Raw genomic sequence first — 20,905 nt, 5'->3', positions numbered from 1 at the left:
GTTGTTTTGTAATAATCTGTATGCCAGACACTTGATGAATATGATTAATAATAAGAAGAAGAACACGCAAGGTCACCGTATATAAAATATATATAAAAGACACTAATATTGGAATTATTATTACCTACGGTGACATTTTTTGCCGTGTAATTCTGTGGCCACTTCACAGTTTTTCGTTATTGAGCCTTTTTTTTTCCACATTTTATTACAAAGTGCTCTTTTTCCACAGTGATTTACAGTGAAAGACACAAAGAGAAGGATTCACATTTATTCCCATGTACGTAAAACAGTAATATATCAGCATTACAGGTGATGATTTTATTGGTTTTTGTCCTTTTTTTGTGGAAAATTGTAAGATCTCTTTCTAAATTTTTAAAAAATCAAACATAGTGGAGATAAAAGACGTCCACAGGATTTAGTTTGTGTGAGTTTGTACCTGTTACTTCCTGCTACTCTTAGAATTAAAAACACAAAAACAGCCTAAAGTGTGCGTATGTGATGTGCTATTAAAGGTGCATTATGTAATAAATCTAAAGCAACTGGCCATAAAATCCTCCTAATATGTCACAGAGACTCAGGAATAATGTTCATATAACAAACTGAACTCACCAACAACAACAGTACAGACAAAATATTTGCATTAAAAATAAATATTTTGCAGACTGCAAATCATGTTTTAGGCATGTGGCGCCACCTACCGCCGTCTACCAATCATTGCAGTCAGTAGAGTGTCAGTAGAGTCTCAGCAGCCGAGCAACCACGGGTTGCCAGTTACGTCAGAAAACGAAACCTAAAAAAAGACCTCTGTATTTTGAATTTGAATGTAGTAACCGTTGTTGGCCACATTCTTACATATGGCACCTTTAACTATAACTTTTGAACACATTTGAAGGATTAAAACTTCACTCAGTGTTAAAATAGGTCATGAATATATAACCCTAATCCTGTGTAAATAACCTGAATACAATAGGTTTGAAATTGTGTAAAATTGAGCAACCTTCTCTGACATTCTGGGGGGCGTGTCCACAGGAGGAGCTTAACACACACACATATACATATATACATATATATATATATATATGTATATATATATATATATATGTATATATGTATAATAACTTCGTATAAAAGCTTCAAAGCTTTAAAGGTGCCATATGTAAGAATGTGGCCAAAAACAGTTACTACATTCAAATTCAAAATACCGAGGTCTTTTTGGTTTTGTTTTCTGACGTAACTGGCAACCCGTGGTTGCTCGGCATCTGAGACTCTACTGACTGCAATGATTGGTATGCGGCGGTAGGTGGCGCCACATGCCAAAACATGATTTCAAAACATAAACATGATTTGCAGACTACAAATTGTTTTTTTTAATGCAAATATTTTGTCTGTACTGTTGTTGTTGGTGAATTCAGTTTGTTATATGAACATTATTCCTGAGTCTCTGTGACATATTAGGAGGATTTTATGGCCAGTTTGATTTAGATTTATTACATAATGCACCTTTAAATACAAACAAAAACAACCGCCTGATTCATGACAGGAAACCAAGCTGCTGCAGCAGCAACAGCACATTATTAAAAGCTTATTGTTGGAACTGTTGACATATCATCTGTTTTCTCCACACAAGCCCCGACAATAACTCGATCTACTAAATGAAGCTTGTTTTTTTAAACATGATATTTATCCATTTAACATATTTAGGGCTGACATTTATAGGGGAAAAGAAACCACACTATATTTTGTGTCGCTCCTCCCTCAGGAGAGGAGTCAAAGACTTTGTGGGTTTTCATTTTCAAAACAAATCTCCCATATTTATTATATATATATATAATATATACATATTTCCTGCTTGTGTCAGATGACCATGATGCTGAAGCCGTGGACGTTGCTGGTGGCCGTAGCCCTGTGCGTGCTGGTGTGTCTGGGCACGCTGACGGACGCTTACCCTCCCAAACCCGAGAACCCCGGTGAAGACGCTCCGCCCGAGGAGCTGGCCAAGTACTACACCGCCCTGAGACACTACATCAATCTCATCACAAGGCAGAGGTACAGTATCGCCTACATGTGTATGGTTTGATCCATCAGTGTTTCCCAAACCCTGGTCCTCAGGGAACACTAGCCCTGCTGTGTTTTAGATGTTACCCTGCCCAAAAAACACCTGATTCAAATACATCGTCAGCTCATCATCAAGCTCAACTTTCAACTTTTGTCAAAAAAAAATCGAAAAATTGTAATGTTTCAACTTTTGTCTTTCCCCCCCAAAAAAACCAACTTGTATCTTAATAATAATGACAATAATAATATTTTTTCAAATATGTAATGTTTCAACTTCTGTCTTATCAAAAACAATTGATAATATATTTAATGTTATTTTGTAACATTTGTTTTACAAAAAAAAAATAATAATTTCAAAAAACTTTTGTCTAATTAAAAATATTTTTCAAATGATTATTATTGTTTTTTTATAAAAAAAATTTAATGCAACGTTTCAACTTTTGTCTTTTTTGAAATAAATATATATATTTTTTTTAATTCAAAAATGTAATTTTTGTAAAAATTTAAAAAAAATGAAAAAAATGCTTTAAAAAAGTCAGGTTTGCCTCCATATTAAGTCTAAAGGAAACTTAAAAATCCCATTATCCTTTGCTGAAGGACGCAATCTGGATTTTTAAGCATATCCAGATTGAATCCAGTTTTTTTGACAGTCTGAACAGCTAAAAAAAAAAAAAAATGAAATCTGATTTTTCCAAAAGCTGATTTACATACGGAGGTGTTTTCGAATGTGAACATTTTCACAGTAAAGTATAGAAATCCACGTGGAAGACGAGGACAAATATGATTTTGGGGCTGCAGTCTAAACACGGCTAAAAGAAGATCTGAAAAGACCGGAAAGTGAAGCCAATGTAGAAGTGGCTGTAACCTGCATTCTCATGAATGACCATCAGGGGGCCAAATACGTGGATTGTGGGTGTTTAAATGGTAAAAGTTTCTTCTTTTTTTAAAAAAAATCTTTGTGGAAGTCAAAGAGTTTTGAGTTTCCGCTCATAATTTGAGCCACGAGCTCGGTCGAGGTGTGGCGCCTCCTCCTCCTCCTCCTCCTCCTCCTCCTCCTCCTTCTCCTCCTCCTCCTCCTCCTCCTCTTCCTCCTCCTCTTCCTCCTCCTCCTCCTCCTCGACTCCAGCCGACACTGACAGCTTCCGTAGATTCGATTACCGTCCACTCTCCAAAACCTCCAGGCCTCCAAATCAACAGGACCAGAGCAATAAAACTGGTACAGATGCCTCCAAGAAAGAATCCCAAATCCAGTTAGACGAGCCTGCTGCTCCAAGGTAGAAAGTGCAAAGAGCTCATGCTCTTTATTCTCATTATTCAGAGTCAGTCTGGCTCATGAGCTTTTTATTCATGAAAGTCAAATAGGTTGTTGATATTTCAGTGTCAGGCCTAAAGAAAATGGCAAAAGCCCGAGAAAAGTCAATCTGTGTCGAGTAGAAAGTTTCAGTGAAGAGTTGCAAATGTCTTCTGTCGGTGCTTAAGAGAAGAATGGTCTTCTAAACACTGACTGGATCGAATAAAACGCCGGGTAATGTGATGACTGTCAGCGGATGAAGTGCGATGAAGGACCTGTGGCTTCGCTTTGTGCTTTTTACACATCATGGTGTAACTTTGTGCTCTGGATTTTCCACTGTTGAGAAAAGCTGCAGGGAATCATTCACTCCTGTGTTTCAATACTTTATTGAGGGGATAATTAAGACATAAATGGAAAGTTTTAGTGGGTCATCAAAGATGCTTCCAACCACCTTTACCTTTAGGAAAAAGGAAAGATTATTCATGCAAATCTTCAATTTTTAAGCCAAATATTCTTACATTGATTTAACTTTTAAGAAAAAAAGCTAATTTTGCTTGATTATAATAATTCAAACTCACTTTCAGAGTCTAATGTTCTTTAAAACAAGGACAAAAACTGGCAACAAATCCGCAAAACTGGTCAAAATTTCGGAAAGTTATAAAGAGAATTCTCTCATGTTAGAGATGTTTACTTAAAATGAGTCGCCCTCTGCTTCGTTAAGCTGATTTGAATCATTTATACCTTATTTGATTTCTTATATTTGCACATTCAGTGATGGAGAATTTGACGTCTGTACATGATTTATTTGATATGTGGAGCAAAGAAACCAGAAAATATTCACATTTAAGAAGCTGAAAAATCAGTTTTAACAGTTTTAACAACAACAACAAAAAACACCCAAACCAATTAATTGATTATATTAATTGATGATAATCAATTCTTTCAAGGTAATTTCATTTTTAGGCCAAAAATAAGGGGGAAAAATACCAAAAACACAGTTTATTTTATTTTATCGAAAGTCAATTTTTGCAGAACAGATGCAGTTTTTACGCAAATATTATCAAATTATTGTGACGTTTCTGTGTTTTTTTGTTTTTTTTTGCATTTTATCAAAAAATACCTCAATTTATATTTTAAGTTTTTCATCTCAATTTTTGCGTTTACAGCCAAACAAAAGATTGCAAGTTTTTTTTGTTTTTTCAACTAATATTATTTTGTTAGACAAACTTGTAAGTTAGAATTGTGCCAACTCACAATTCTCTTTTCAAACAGTCTGGCTAACTAAAACAAATGTATTAAAAAATAAAATGTTGAATTTTGAGTTGGCACAATTCTAACTTACAAGTTTGTCTAACAAAATAATATTAGTTGATGGAACTTTTTTTTAAATTCGCAATCTTTTGTTGGGCTGTAGACTTGATTGCAGCAAGTCGCCTTGAAATTTTGAGTTTTGTTATTTACAGTGTAGCCTGCATTCTCATGAATGGCCATCAGGGGGCCAAAAAAATCCCCCAAAAGATGGCTTATTTTATTTTATCGAAAGTCAATTTTTGCAGAGCAGATGCAGTTTTTTACGCCAATATTTCATATATAGTGATGTTGTGCTTCTTTTTTTTGCATTTTATCAAAAAATATCTCAATTTCTACTTAACTTTTTTCATCTCTATTTAAAAACGTTAGCAGAGTGAGGATTCTGGAGACACATTTAAGCAACGTGTGCTGCTGGTAAATGACAGCACATTAAGACAGTATTTCTCAACACAATTAGGATTAACACACCAGAGAGAGACAGAGAGACAGAGACAGAGACAGGGATTTGAAAGGACGACAAAACGAACACAAACAGACAGAAAAGAGGAGTCTGAGGCAGAAGAAAAAGAAGAAGACGGCTCATTACCAGAGGGGGAGACATTTTACATCCTGATGTGTCGCACTGTGTGACAGCTGCATGAGACAGAGCGTGGGACTGACTCAATTGCTTTACCACAGGGCGACACACACACACACACACATGCACACACACACACACACACACACCTTCCTGTGTGTGTGTGTAACAGAGCATTAGATTGGATGCTGGAGTCAGAGGCGGGAGGTGGAACAGGTGGTTGATGTGAAAACTGAGGGGCTGCAGGGCTGTGTTGTTGAGCATCACGGTTTTATGCTCACACACACACATACACACACACACACACACACACACATAAACATTACCAGGCGCATTTCACATTGGAGCCTCACACTCGAACACACACTCTCACAGACGCAATCTGACTGTGAGAGCGAAGCATTACGGGATCAAGTGAAGCGATTTGCAGACGGAGACAGACGGACAGACGTAAAAGGAAAGAGAGTGTGAAGCGAAAGAGCGACAAGAGGCCTCGTGTTATTATTCTGCGTAAAATGACCTCGGTGATGCGTTCTGTCGAGATTTTAAAGACAAAAAAGGGGATTTGGACAAACTCTTTTCATTCCTCTTATCAATTAACTGCATATAATAAATGGACAGAGGCGATTCTAGAGTCTGTAGGGGCCCTGAGCGAAGATTCCCAGGGGGCCCTTCCTTCCAACCAGTGTTCATAACCGTTATGTTACAAATTATCTGACACCAGATTACACCGAAATGAATGAAATAACACGGAAAAACCTTGTAATTAAAAAGTATTTGAACGAACGATAACTTCACACAGGTTAAAGTGAGGTGGGGCCCCTTTAGGGAGGTTTCCTACTGAGATGTCATTGCAAATTGCCCATTGTTGTTTAAGGGGGACGGGGAGGCGGCTGGTCACTGCACATTTCAGTAAAAACAGCCCTCAGGCTCCGAGCGCCGGGGGGCCCCATATCAGCTCGGGGGCCCCAAGCGGTTGCCTATCTTGCCTGTTCACAAGCTGCGCCCCTGTAAATGGACATAGTCTCTCAGTTTGGAAAAAACAGAGAAAACCCTGGGGTTTGTGTATAAAATAAATAACAAAATTAGCCTTCTACTTCACATTAAATTTATAACATTAATAATAATAAACATCATATTGAATATTTTATAGCCTCAAATCACCATGTTCCAGCCTCTTCAATACACCATGATATTCTCATATTGAGTCAAATACATGATAAAGCATCATGTCACGTATTGAGGGGCGTTGGCGTGTGTGATTGACAGCCAGTCATGTCCAGTAGGTTGCCATGGTTACAGGTAACGGTGCGAAGATAAAAGAGAAAATACTAGACTCGAGGCTTCAAAATGGCAGCTCATGGACCACTGGATGACCATTGGTGCAAATCATGATGTCATGTCATGGTGATGTCATCATCAGGGTCATATGTCATATGTGGGGTTAGTGATTCAAAATCTAGGCTCTATAAGGAACTGGAGGTGAAGATTATGACAGATTATTGGAAGATTAAGGGTAAATTTAGTCTGGATATCACAATCCTTGCTGCAATTAACCACCATTATTTTCAGAATTAAAGGCGCCATATGTAAGAATGTGGCCAAAAACGGTTACTACATTCAAATTCAAAATACGAAAGTCTTTTAGGTTTCTTTTTTGACGTAACTGGCAACCCGTGGTTGCTCGGCAGCTGAGACTCTACTGACTGCAATGATTGGTAGACGGCGGTAGGTGGCGCCACATGCCAAAACATGATTTCAAAACATAAACATGATTTGCAGTCTGCAAAATATTTTTTTTAATGCAAATATTTTGTCTGTACTGTTGTTGTTGGTGAGTTCAGTTTGTTATATGAACATTATTCCTGAGTCTCTGTGATTTATTACACAATGCACCTTTAAACAAAAACGATGATGCTTTCAAATGTCCCAAATATGTCGAGTCATGAAATAATCGATGAGTCGCAGGAGCCCTAAGGTGTGATGTCATCGTGTGTTGTGTGTCAGGTACGGGAAGCGCTCAGCTCAGGAGGACGTGGTCGCAGAGCTGCTGTTTGGTGCCGACAGCAACAGAGAACAGAGGTCAAGGTAAAGACGAAACACACACACACACACACATATATATATAACTTCAGTTAATCTGTACAGCTTTTACCCGAACTGAATTTGTGGACGTCGTTGTTCTTTCTTGTGTCTTTGCACAGATACGACGATTCCTTCATGTGGTGACTCCGCCCCCCCCTCAATGCCCTTACTTCCTGGTCTGGCATTCCCTCTGAGTGGGTCCCATGATGCACCTGGAGGGGCCAAAGCGTGCCTCTTAACCCCTCCCCCCTCCTCTCCTCTTAATCCAACCCTGACTAACGACCATCACTGACCAGAATACAAGCTCTTTCTCTCTTTCTCTGTGTGTGTGTGTGTGTGTCTTTCTTGTCACGTCTCACATCTCAACACATTTATACCATCGTTTATTATTCAAAAAACTAAAAGAATATACAATAATATATGAGGTCGTGGTAATAATCTGAAGGTGGAACTGTGTCTGCGTGTGAGCGTTATTAATGTCCCCCCCCCCCCCCCCCACCCCCGTACCGTCCATATCGCTGTTTAGAGAAGAAGAAAAAATATTCTTGTTTTACTGTTGATCCTGTGTAAAAAAAAAGTGACATGAGAATAAATCACTTCTGTGTGAGTACGACGTGTCCGTGTCTTGTTTTCTGTGGGAACCTTCTTAACGTGACACACTTTTACAACTGTCAATCGTTTTGTTTACTGTTACGTGATTGAACGATACTCAAAAAGACAAAAATACGAGGACTATTTTCACTCGTGGATGAACACTTATCAACTACTTATCAAAAGGCTCACAAAATAAAATCTCCCCATGCTTAAAGGTGCATTATGTAATAAATCTAAAGCAACTGGCCATAAAATCCTCCTAATATGTCACAGAGACTCAGGAATAATGTTCATATAACAAACTGAACTCACCAACAACAACAGTACAGGCAAAATATTTGCATTAAAAATAATATTTTGCAGACTGCAAATCATGTTTATGTTTTGAAATCATGTTTTGGCATGTTGCGCCACCTACCGCCGTCTACCAATCATTGCAGTCAGTACAGTCTCAGCTGCAGAGCAACCATGGGTTGCCAGTTATGCCTAAAGACCTCTGTATTTTGAATTAGAGTGTAGTAACCGTTTTTGGCCACATTCGTGCATATGGCGCCTTTAAGTGTACAGCATTGGTGGCTGAAAAACAGTCACTCTCCTGCACCAAAGTCCAGACACAAATGATGTAAATAAAATCTGAATGGATGACACCACAAGTCACAAAATATATATTATATAATAAATATATATTATAAAACAATACAAACATAAACGTACTTATTTGTCCTTCTTTAAGTGGCCAAATTCAGTTTTTCTTTGCGGCTCGTATTGTGTTTACCTTCCTGTTTCTCTTGTTTCCGCTCCACCTTTGTGAAAACTCTTTGTAAACTACGTTTTTAAAGGTATTATTATAGTTATAAATAGGATAATTGTGCCTCACAGAAAGGAAATGGATTGACAAAGTAAGGATGTAAGTGCACATGGATTGTTTTATGACACAAAGGGATAATATTTTACACTTGCATGCAATTGCAAAATCAGCAACATTCTTGTTTCTTCCAAATCCATCACGACATTTAATCTGCGTACCAGTGTTTGTTGAAAGAGCTGGTTAAATCTACAGGCTCGGAACGTGCTTCTCATTCTTTAGACCACTGGGTTGCATCAGGCAGAGACATCTGCTGGGTTCTTAAGCAGCACCTAAAAGACAGAAGACATCGTTTTTCCTTCACATCAAACTGCAGTGAGGGTTAAAACAGTGAGGAGAAACGACAGAGGCGAGAATCTGTTCCAGTACATTTGACTTCTTCGGGAACGAGCGCGAGAACCGAGGCTGGAGAAAGTGGAGACAACATAGTGCTGGGAAAAAAAAACTGCTGAATTATTAGTATAAGTGGAACATGAGCAACTCCCTCCAAAAACAATAGGAAATACTGACTCAGCAATTGTGTTTATGGTCAAATATTAAAATGCTTTCTCAGGTGTCACAGTTGCACAAGTTATAAATAAATACAGGTGACAGAAGAAAAGGGCAAAACAGAATAAATATATAATAAATAAGCTGTGAGAGGAACAATCAGACATTATAAAGAAAAGCAGACAAACATCAATACATTATACCACGATATACATATCGTGGTATAATAAAATAACAAATATACAAGAATTAATAAAACATTAGCTTGCAGATAGCTGTGTGTTTATTATGATAGATAGATAGATAGATAGATAGATAGATAGATAGATAGATAGATAGATAGATAGATAGATAGATAGATAGATAGATAGATAGATAGATAGATAGATGAAAAAAACTTAATGATGAACCACATTGTCAATGTCCCTGCACTATGTACAAATTAACCAAACGTGTTCACAATTTGCTTTCAAAATAAAACTTTCTATTTATATATATCGAAATAAAAACCTCTTTTGTATCGCACACAGTGTACTGTGTATTCGAATACATCAACTACAATATTTTCCATCTATATATGCATCATGTTTACCAGAGAAACACCAAGTACCGCCACGAAATTATATTATTTTGAAAGTCTGCCCGGAAGTCGTGTGTATGCTACTGCTTTGACGCTCTCGCGTACGTTGACGGCGGCACGAAATCAGACAATAACAATACGTGCACGACGCGGACGAGGCAGCGTGAAGCTCGTGTTTATTGTGCTAAAAAAGGTAAGTGAGCGGCGTACATTATTCAACGTAAACACGGCGGCGTGTATGCTAACAGGGTACACGTGCTAACAGGCGGTGTTTGTTTAGCATCTTACTGTCTGTGTCTGTGTCTGTGTCGCTCCCTCCTCCTCCCACGATGACAAAGGCGCGTGCTTGCGTCTGCGTCGGTGTGCGCGCGCTCTGTTTAAATAACAGCGTGTTTCGTCATATTAGCTTCTTGCTAATATACGTGTTTTTCGGTTAGCATTGTCTGTGTTTATGTCTCCTTCTCTCTCTTTGGGACAGGACAAGGTGCTAGGAAATGGACTGTGTGTGTGTGTGTGTGTGTGTGTGTGTGTGTGTGTGTGTGTGTGTGTGTGTGTGTGTGTGTCACGAAGCTTTGTTAATGTGACCCCTCATTCTGACCCCAGCCCAGGGGGGTCATAAACATTGGATAGTAAGATTGCTAATGCTAATAAAGGAAAACATATCACATGGTGTGTGTGTGTGTGTGTGTGTGTGTGTGTGTGTGTGTGTGTGTGTGTGTGTGTGTGTGTGTGTGTGTGTGTGTGTGCGTGTGTGTGCGTGTGTGTGTGTATTGGTGACGTAATTAAAGAAATCCTCCTCCCACTCACACAAAAACACATCATATACCTATATGGACACAAAGCTAATGTTCGATTTTCCTGGATTATATCATTGGATTATACATTTGTTGCTTTTTAAAAACAACAACAAGCAGTTTTGAGGTCCAACATTTGTTCATATGTCATAGGTTGAGGAAAAAATGTGTGTGTGAGCATATGTCTGTGTGTGTGCGTGTGTGTGGAGCAGATGGATGATGATAGTGGGAGGTGGGGTATTTAGGAGTTCCTGGGCTTGAGTGGAGGGGAGGATGTCGGGGGGAGAGGAGGAGGGTGGACCGGGGTGAGACTGTGACACAGGGTGAGCAATTAGCTTATAAGGAAGAGAGTGGAGGAGAGAAGTGAACAGTTAAGGAGACACGAGGAGGAGGGAAAGGAAAGATGATGTGAGATGTGTAATTAGTGTGTGCGTGCATGTGCTGAATGTGCAGTTTTATCATTCAGGTGAACAGCAGCTGCGCAGGCTTTTGTTGTGTTGTCTATTTTTAATCCTTCATCACGTCATTCATCAACAGGAAAATAATGTGGTCTCCATCATCAGCTGTGAACTATGCAGAACAGCAGCTGATATAGTAAAACATATCATCACATTTCTCTCTCTTAACTATACATTTATGTACTTTACAGCAGAAATAGCAGTAAGTGTTACTATAATTTAGCATAACAAAGGTTGAGTATTTATCAATATAATGCATTTCCCTCAGTTTTTTCATGTACCTTAGGGGGACATTTTGGTTCACAAACACTACTTTGACATTTATATACAGGCTAAAATCAGTCCACTACATCCAGTCTTTATGTGACAGGTTAAGGTCGCTGTGTGTGAACCTGCATGGACTCGGGTGTCGTCCATTTCCACCGAGTTAATGTCTCGTTAGCATGCATTAACCTGCAGGAATAAAGTGCATTCTTTACTGTGTTACCTTAACATCCCTGAAATGTAGACTGACCCATAGAGACCCGTAATGAATGATTTATTTATGAATGCACAAATTCTGCTACATATTCAAATGCTTGGACTTTGGTAGCAGGACAAACATATAACATTAACTCCTCTGCCGCTTCTTCGCAATACACTTCTAGCACTGCACGGCGCTCTACTCGGCAGCTTTTCTATCCCCCGTCAGCTTCTCCACCGCTGTGATGTGTTGTGTAATACCACCTCACTCTAGCGTTAGCATAAATGTGTGTGTGTGTGCGGGGAAAAGTGAAGGGAGGCAGGTTTCCATGGCAGCAGTGAGTTGTAGCGGTAGCATCACACTTAACAGCTGCAAAAGTAGTGAAGATATTATTATATTATATATAGTTTAGTATATAGTTTAAAAAAAGGGAAGGGGGGGGCTGTGTCTCTTTGTTCTCTCCCACTCTGTCTCTTTCCAAATTCTCATTGTGTCTGTTGTCATGGTGATATGCAGATTAGCCCCCCGCCCCACCACACACCCTCTCCCCTCCTCTCTTCTGTCTTTATTTACTTCTCCTTATTCACTATAACTCTCCGACTGTCCTTTTGTTTATCGACGCTCTCCGTTCCTGAAGATGGAGAGCTACCTCCTTCTTTTCCTGCTATCTGTGCACGTGTACTCGTATTTATATCCTTGTGAGGGCGAAAAACTCACAAACCTATCTTTGTGAGGACAATTTGATGATTTTAAAGGGCTTTTTTCAGGATTAAGACCTTTAGGTTAGGGTTAGGTTAGGCACTTAGCTGTGATGTTAAGGTGAGGACAAGGGGTTCCTCACTACAATATAAATAAAAACAATTTTCCCTTTGTTTTTTCAAACTCATGATGAAAGTGATGGATGATATTCTCCACACTTCATTCTCTCTCTCTCTCTCCCTCTCTTTCTCAGATTGACTGAGGCTCGACCATGCCTGTGGCCTCCACCAGGACAGAACCTGGTGAGACCCAACACTCTCCTCCTTCCCGATGATTTGTTAATTCTTGTTTTCCAAAGAAAATTGCTCCCTTAACCCAGTGACTATGAACGTACAGTATGTTAAAGGACTAGAATCATCATTCTGTGATGAACACTCACCCATGTGTGAGAGAGTGGGAGAAGTGAAATGTCAAAGCAAAAAGAAACAGACAATTTGTACTGAATGTTTGCAAAAACCTTCCTTTAAAGGTCCCATATTATGCAAAAGCAACTTTTTAATCATTTAAATCCTTATATTTAGGACTCTGGAGGTCCTATCAGTCACCAAAGTGTGAAAAAAGATGACTCACTCATGTTTTTGTGGTCCTCCTCAGTAAGTACATGAGATAAAACATGCGATCTTGACTTCCGTTCTATTCTTGGCTCTACAGTGCAGCACAGAGTTCTACACAAACGTCCAGATTTATCTGTCCAGTGGATACATGTTATATATGACGGCAACGCGCCTGCTAGAGCCTGCAAATGATCACTTTCCCAAATGCTAACTGCTGTTAGCTCCCAGTAGCCTCTGTGGCTGATGTCATTTCCTGTCCCTTGTTTTGTTTCACTTTTTTATTTTTTTTTATAAAGAGATACTACTAAACAGAGCCTTCTGAACAGAGCTGTTTTGCCAGGGTGATTGAACTGCTGTGGTGCTTCATCCTTATGGTATTTTGACCAAAGCATGTCACAGACATGTTCATTAGGACACCAGGGAACTAGGTTCACTTGGAGAAATAGGGTATAATATGGGAAATTCAATAAATCTCGCATTGTTTGTTACAGCGCTCCAGGTGTTGGACACGAGTGACAGCACGACCAGCTCCACCACGGCCAATGACCTGGACCTCATCTACCTCAAAGGCATCATGGAGAGCCCTCTGGTGCGGCGGTGCATGCACACGCGATCACAACACAGTGTCAATGGTGTCAAACTCAAAATGAACATCTAGTCTGGTCAAGAGACAAAAAAAACACTATGATATTTCACAGAAATTTCAAAGTAAAAGTGCTTGTTTTAATGTGGATTTATGCATGACAGGAGCAAGAGGAGTGTCTGAAGGAGGTGCGGCCGTCGCCGGTGAGGGACAACAACTTGGAGCTCCTGCAGGAGATCCTCAAAGACCTGGACCCCTTCACAGAGCAGTCGGACTCTGCAGCTGAGCTCACCACCATCCTCACGCAGCCTCATTTCCAGGTGGGGGAAGACACACAGACTTATACGTACACTACCGTTCAAACGTTTTGGGTCACCTATATAATTTTTTTTGTGTTTTCCATTAAAAGACACACTTTTATTCACCAATGCTTTCAACTGTGCTAACATCATTGCACAAGGGTTTTCAAGGGTTTTCTAATCATCCAATAGCCTTTTAACGCCATTAGCAAACACAATGTACCATTAGAACACTGGAAATGGGCCTCTATACACCTATGTACATATTCCATTAAAAACCAGACGTTTGCAGCTAGAATACAGTCGTTTACCACATAACAATGTAAAGAGTGTATTTCTGATTCATTTAATGTTATATTCATTGAAAAAAAGTGCTTTTCCTTCAAAAAATAAGGACATTTCTAATCGATCATCAATGCATTACAGCAGTGGTTTTACCATCACAACTCACCAGACTAATGTTCTCTGTGAACTCTCTCTTTTCCTCTCAGTCTCTATTGGAAACTCACGATTCGGTGGCGTCGCAGTCGTGCGACAGCCCGCCACCGAGCCCCTGCGATTCAGTGGATCATGAACCGGAGGACGGCCACACGCACAACCTGCACCCACCGCCCGATGCCATCCGCATGGTGGGCATACGGAAAGTGGCGGGGGAGCATTTGGTAAGTAAGCGCAACACAAAATTAGTTTTGACTCTATTTTATGAAGCAAAATACAACAATTGAATGCATACAACAACACATACACTGTGTTTCAGGGGGTGACATTTAAGGTGGAGGCTGGCGAGCTGGTGATTGCACGCATACTCCACGGTGGCATGATAGACCAGCAAGGACTGCTGCACGTCGGCGATATCATCAAAGAGGTATGGTAACTCCGTTTAGTCAATATGAACTTCAGTGACTCTTGTCACCTAGCAAAGGGAAATATTTTCCTTGATTTCAGTCTTCATACAAAGCTAACTTCCTGTTCTAGCTGTAGCTTTGGCTAGCTCTGGCGATCCTCCCGTACCGCGTTGACGTCAGATCCATGTGCAGTACAGACAAACAACAACAAGCATGTCGGATTATATCCATCAGTCGGACATTCAAGTTGCCTTAGCTGCTCTGATACCTATCCAGGAGTCATTTCAGCAATTAAGCCGAGTTAATATTTTGGTTTTCGACTGTGGGCTACTTCGCGCTACTAGAGAGAAGTAGAAGGAAGTTTCAACCCATGCAGGCGCTCCTGGTGTTGTTGTGCTTCACCACCTAGCCACCTGGCATGCATACTACATCAAATTTCACACACTTTTGCGTCACCGTGTGCACACAGATTTCCACCCAAAGACGCTGGTCTAAACGCAAAATAAAAAGTGGGAACGCAACGCGACTTTTGCGGATTGTGTTCAGATCGTTGTCGTGTAAAGCTAGCCTGAGAGTCTAAGCACCTAGCAAAAGAATATGTAGTTTTCCTTGATTTCAGTCTTCATAATAAGCTAACTTCCTGTGCTAGCTGTAGCTTTGCATTTAGCAGATAACCGTTAGAAACATCTAAGTTTATAAAACATTAATCTCTTCCTTTAATGTCGTTTACTTCAACTGTGATTGATCTCAGACTCTCTGATCACACTTATAGATCAGTCCTCAAAGGTCAGCTTGTGGAGTACCTCAGGGTTCTGTCTCTGAGTCTTTACTTTTCTGTCTTCTTTCTTGAAATGTTTTCTTTTTTCTATCACTTTAACCATTAAATGTGCCTCAAAAGTTTCTATTTTCATGTTAATCCAGATGTTCCTCTTGTTTTCCCGGGTTTTTCCGGCAGGTGAACGGACGAGAGGTCGGCCGCGACGCCAGGGTTCTCCAGGAGGAGCTGCAAGCTGCCAGCGGCAGTGTGCTTCTGAAGATTCTACCCAGCTACCATGAGGCCATACCACCGAGACAGGTCACACACACACACACACACACGTTTTATTAGAACATATGACATCTGAAGACACGTAACTAAAATAACGTCCCGCTCGTGTTTTTCCCCTAGGTGTTCTTTAAGTGTCACTATGACTACGACCCTGCCAATGACAACCTCATTCCCTGTAAGGAGGCCGGTTTGAGGTTTGAGACGGGCGACATCCTGCAGATCGTCAACCAGGATGATGTCAACTGGTGGCAGGTAGAGAACAACAGAAATCACATGTGTACACAAAAGGGCTAGTTCAGGTTTGTACTGTACCAAAGTCCATTAAAGGGACACTGCGTAGTATTTATGGGTTTATATGACCCAAAATCCACTTTTTTTTACATATTATGTGCTCCTGCATTGTCTAGTCGCTGTATAATAGTTTTTGTTTCATTTTCGTAGTGTTTCAAAAAGTCATGTAAAATAACATGGTCGCGGGCCGCTACTGCATTGCCACTGTTAGCAGCGAGACGCCTTGTTTTTCTACGGGAGCCTGTAAGGACAAACGCGAGAGAACAAATCAAGCGTCGCTTTACTTGTAGCGGATCTTTTTACGCGTTTAGAATGGAGGACCACACGTAATTTACAGCGGATAAAGGAACACCAGTACCTGACCGTACGCACGCACCACGGAGAAAGACGACGAGGTCGACATTTGACCGGCTGAGGATAACGTAGCGCTCAGGGAAGGGAGGGGGTGAGCAGAGGAGCAGTTCGTTGTTGTAAATTTCAGCCTCTCCTCTAGATGTCACTATAAACTACTTACTTCACCTTTAAGAAAATCATAGTTTTTTAGCTTGTGAGGATACAGGGGGGATGTTGAGCTACTGCTGCCTCATTTACTTTGGTCAATCTGAACTTCTTGGCTGGTGTATTTCTTATTCCTTTTACAAATGTGACCTTTTGTGTGTGTGTGTGTGTGTGTGTGTGTGTGTGTGTTGCACAGGCTCGTCACGTCGAGGGCGGGAGCACTGGTTTGATTCCCAGTCAGATGCTGGAGGAGAAAAGGAAAGCATTCGTCAAGATAGACGTGGAACTGGCTCCAGCAGGTAAATAAATAAAGGCGTTGTTCTGTTGTTCACTGCCATCTGCTGGTGAAAGTCCAGGCTTCCCACTGTCCCATCACGCTGACCTTACCTAGAATGAGAGGAGCTTAAATGAGCCTTAAAAGGTTTATATCCTAGCTCTGTATTTAGTGAATCAGCTTCAAACGAGAATCACGTGTCTGAAGAAACTGCTGCAAAGATGAATGTAAAGATAACAATGGACTGAAAATGCTTCATCTGTGACAGGGAATCTTTGTACTGGTGTTGGCGGAAAGAAGAAGAAGAAGATGATGTATGTGACCACCAAGAACGCAGGTAAACTAAACTAAACGTTCTTCTCAATAAAACTTGATGTTCCTATTCTTAATTCCTTTTTTTTTTTTTTCCCAGAGTTTGACAGACATGAGATCTTGCTGTACGAGGAGGTGGCCAAAGTCCCACCTTTCAAGAGGAAAACTCTGATTCTGATTGGCGCGCAGGGTGTCGGGAGGCGGAGACTGAAGAACAAGCTGCTGCTGATGGATCCTCAACTCTTCGGCACCACCATTCCATGTATGAATGACTTTTGAATTGTTTGGAAGGTGGCACAGGCAAATACGTGAGATCATGCGTAACACTCTGTGTGTGTGTGTGTGTGTCGTGTGCGCACAGACACCTCGAGAAAGCCCAAAAAGGCGGAACAGGACAATCGCATGTACGCCTACACCAGCCGCAGCAAGATGGAGGCCGATATCAAGAACGGGCGCTTCCTCGAGCACGGAGAGTACAACGGCAACCTTTACGGAATCAAGATCGACTCCATCCACGAGGTGGTGGAGGCCGGACGCATCTGCATACTGGACGCCAACCCTCAAGTAAACACACACACACACACACACACATTGAGTTATATAAGTGCAGTGTTCAGATTCTGAATGTCTGAATGAACCAATCAGAAACAAGAAAGTATTTTTTCCTCTTTAAATTGACATCTAGGTAGCCATTAAATAACAACTATATATATAATTAAATCAGAAATATAAATTAAATGCATGTTGTGCTGTTATTTTCCTCAGTCAAACACACTTCCTTTTTCTTTTATGCCATAGATGTACTGTAATTGGCAGAGGTCTGAGCCAAGAAATTCAATATAATAAATTTTTTAGTGAACATACGAGTCTGGAAAAAAAGAAAATCTAGAGTGGAATTCTAGTTTTAGTGTGTAGTAAGCACCTAGCAAAGGGAAATGTTGTTTTCCTTTATTTCAGTGAAGGTTACCAGGCAACAAGCAAGTCTACTCAGAGTATAAGCACCTAGCCCAAGGCATAAGCGAACTAAGCCGCTGCTTAGGGCCCCGTGACCACTAGAGGGCCCACAAGAGCAATTAACTCAGACATTTTTTATTTTTTTATTTGGATTGCTGTAGTTTATTTAGAATTTTCTCCCCATTTTTACCAAAGCTTTTTCACAGTTATTACATCGTTGTCAGATGTGATTATTTAACTTCATATTTTATTTATAAACCATTTTTATTACCTTGTTTGGGGTGCCTCTGTTGATTTACATTATTATTTAAATATTTGTTTGATATTTATTTGTTTATTTTATTTAATGCTGTGTTTTTTTACAAATAAAAGTCAAATATTTGTATTACAGGAGTGTATTTTGAACCCCCCCCCAAAGATTGTGTACATTTTTAGATTTTCAGACTTTAATATCTTAATATTTTATTTATAAACCGTTTGGTTTTATGTATTGATTCTCTGTGTCGCCAGTAGGGGGAGTTGCTGATTTTGCCAAATATTAATTGAAAGGTTATTCTGTACGTTTGCAAATCTGGTGAAACAAAAAGTTTAGTTTTACAAGTGTATTTGTGACAGAGTAGAATAAGTACAATATGTTTAGTATAGTTGGTGTGTGAATGATCAATAATCATTATTATTGGCAGTAACATAGGGCCCCAAATTCAAATTTTGGGCCCCATGGAGGCTTGGGGGAAAAAACGCCTTTGTAGCCATTACAGTGCAGTTTGTGTACATAATGAAAAAACTGTAGTAAAAAGATCCAAACATTTAAACTGTGATATTACATCACATTAGAGTTGTCGCTCGTCTCTGTGGAGCTCCATTCATTGAGTTTGGCGTCATGTGTTTGGCTCGAGGCTCGTTCTCACATCAGCTGACGTCGTCGCACACAGAGTCCGTCTCAGTGATGCTGACCCAAAACCTCAGAGAGGTTTTTTTTTAATAACATCGTGTCGCGTGTTTTACTCGTAGACTCTGAAAGTGCTGAGGACGTCCGAGTTCCTGCCCTACGTGGTCTTCCTCCAGTCTCCGGAGTTCGAGGTGCTGAAGGTGATGAATCACTCGGCCGTGGAGGCAGGGGTCGTCACTCAGACGCTGACGGTAAGACGCACTCGTATCCCAGAGGCTCGCCAACAACACAGTGCCATACACAGAGGCGCAGCTTGTGAACAGGCAATGCAGGCAACTGCTTGGGGCCCCGAGCCGATAGGGGGCCCCCCGACACTCGGAGCCTGGGGGCTGTTTTTACTGAAATGTGCAGTGACCAGCCGCCTCCCCGTCCCCCTTAAACAACAATGGGCGATTTGCAATGACATCTCAGTAGGAAACCTCCCTAAAGGGGCCCTACCTCACTTTAACCTGTTTGAAGTTATCGTTCTGCAAGTTGGAAAATGAAGAGGATTATTTACAGTGTAATGCATATCTTTTTTACTCAGTTTATATATGTTTTTTTCAGTTATTTACAGTATTTTATTGTTCTATATATTTATATTGTTTTATAATGTGGGTCCTTTACAGTGTAATGTATTTTTTTTACTAAGTTTATATAGTTTTTTATGAGCTATTTACGGTATTTTATTGTTATTTACATTTATATTCTCACATACTTTTTAATTACAAGGTTTTTCCATGTTATTTCATTCATTTCGAAAAAACGTATACATTTTTCCTTGATGTCAGATTATTTATAACATAATGGTGATGAACACTGGTTGGAAGGAAGGGCCCCCTGGGAATGTTTGCTTCGGGCCCCTACAGACTCTAGAATCGCCTCTGGCCATACATCTGCTACTGGAACCTTATGTTTCACATGAACTTGTAGAAAAGTCATGCTGTTGTTTATTTTCCCCTGCCGCGTCAGGATGAAGAGCTGCAGAGGACATGCGTCGACAGCGCCAAGATCCAAGCGGCGTGCGGTCACTACTTCGACCTCGGCATCGTGAACGACAACCTGGACGAGACGTACCGCACCGTGAAGGCCGCGCTGGAGACCGTGTCCAAAAACCCGCAGTGGGTTCCCGTCACGTGGGTCTTCTAGACGACAGAGAGGCCCGTGTGTGTGTCACGTTTTTAGAGTTTCATATCCTCTTTACCCACAGAGATTAGAGACCATAGAGTAGTTTTAGAACATGTGCAGATTAAAGCGCAGATTATTTTTCTTGGACGCGTGTGAGATAGGATAGATCCGTCCATAGATGCACGTTACGCGTTATATATTTTTCAGAAGAGGTGGACGTCTTGAATAATTCAGGACAGAATTTGAATGTGTGTGTGTGCGTGTGTGTGTCATTTGTACATGGATTTTGTATGTTTTTTAAAATCATTCGTGCCATTTTCTGATGTCCATCAGCAGACTGTCAGTGTTTACAGCGTGACGCTTCGACTTATTTATTATTTTAAAACCAACGCTCAGTTTTTGGACTGAAGGGTTATTATTTATTTATTTATTTATTATCACAGAGGAACAGCTCTTTCTTTGGAGTTCTGGCTCCTGGTTGGATAAAAGATTTATGCTCAACAAGAGCCAGTTTACATTGTATCCTGATTGGCATCGTCAGCTTGTTTACGTGTATCCATATCTGTGCCATATCTGTGCGGGTTTAATGAAGTCTCCTAACAGGATGTGAGTTAGCGAGAAACTGAGTGCCAACACTGTCGTTCATCCGTTTAGTTTACTTAAAACGTGAAAGAATGAGTTGCGAAATTTCAACTTAAATGTCATATTTTTTTTAACTCTCGCCTTCGTCTGTATACACATATATATATATGTATGTATATGTATATATGTATATGTATGTATATATACATATATATATATATGTATATATGCATATATATGTGTATATATATACATATGTGTATATACATATATACATATGTGTATATA

General features: G+C 40.2%; 2 protein-coding genes across 2 annotated transcripts; both read left to right on the top strand.

Annotated features, from left to right (window-relative positions):
* Window positions 1-1,858: 1,858 nt before the first annotated feature.
* On the top strand, window positions 1,859-7,463 carry pyya (peptide YYa; the record flags this gene model as incomplete). Its single annotated transcript, XM_083896163.1, has 3 exons — window positions 1,859-2,046; window positions 7,242-7,322; window positions 7,439-7,463. 3 exons carry the CDS (start codon window positions 1,859-1,861, stop codon window positions 7,461-7,463), a joined length of 294 nt encoding a protein of 97 aa, XP_083752289.1.
* A 2,530-nt stretch (window positions 7,464-9,993) lies between these two features.
* Window positions 9,994-20,056, top strand: LOC310932680 (MAGUK p55 subfamily member 2-like; the record flags this gene model as incomplete). The annotated part of the gene is made up of 14 exons (XM_083896009.1): window positions 9,994-10,040; window positions 12,515-12,563; window positions 13,367-13,464; window positions 13,626-13,778; window positions 14,249-14,419; window positions 14,515-14,622; window positions 15,558-15,677; window positions 15,771-15,902; window positions 16,636-16,738; window positions 16,982-17,050; window positions 17,126-17,287; window positions 17,387-17,589; window positions 18,991-19,119; window positions 19,880-20,056. The coding sequence occupies exons 2-14, from the start codon at window positions 12,533-12,535 to the stop codon at window positions 20,054-20,056; spliced, it is 1,656 nt and encodes a 551-aa protein (XP_083752135.1). The 5' UTR covers window positions 9,994-10,040; window positions 12,515-12,532.
* Window positions 20,057-20,905: the final 849 nt, after the last annotated feature.

This window comes from Microchirus variegatus (assembly GCF_963457635.1).
Source record: "Microchirus variegatus genome assembly, chromosome: 10".
NCBI classification, from domain to species: Eukaryota; Metazoa; Chordata; class Actinopteri; order Pleuronectiformes; family Soleidae; genus Microchirus; species Microchirus variegatus.
This window is presented reverse-complemented; position numbering and strand designations above follow the sequence as displayed.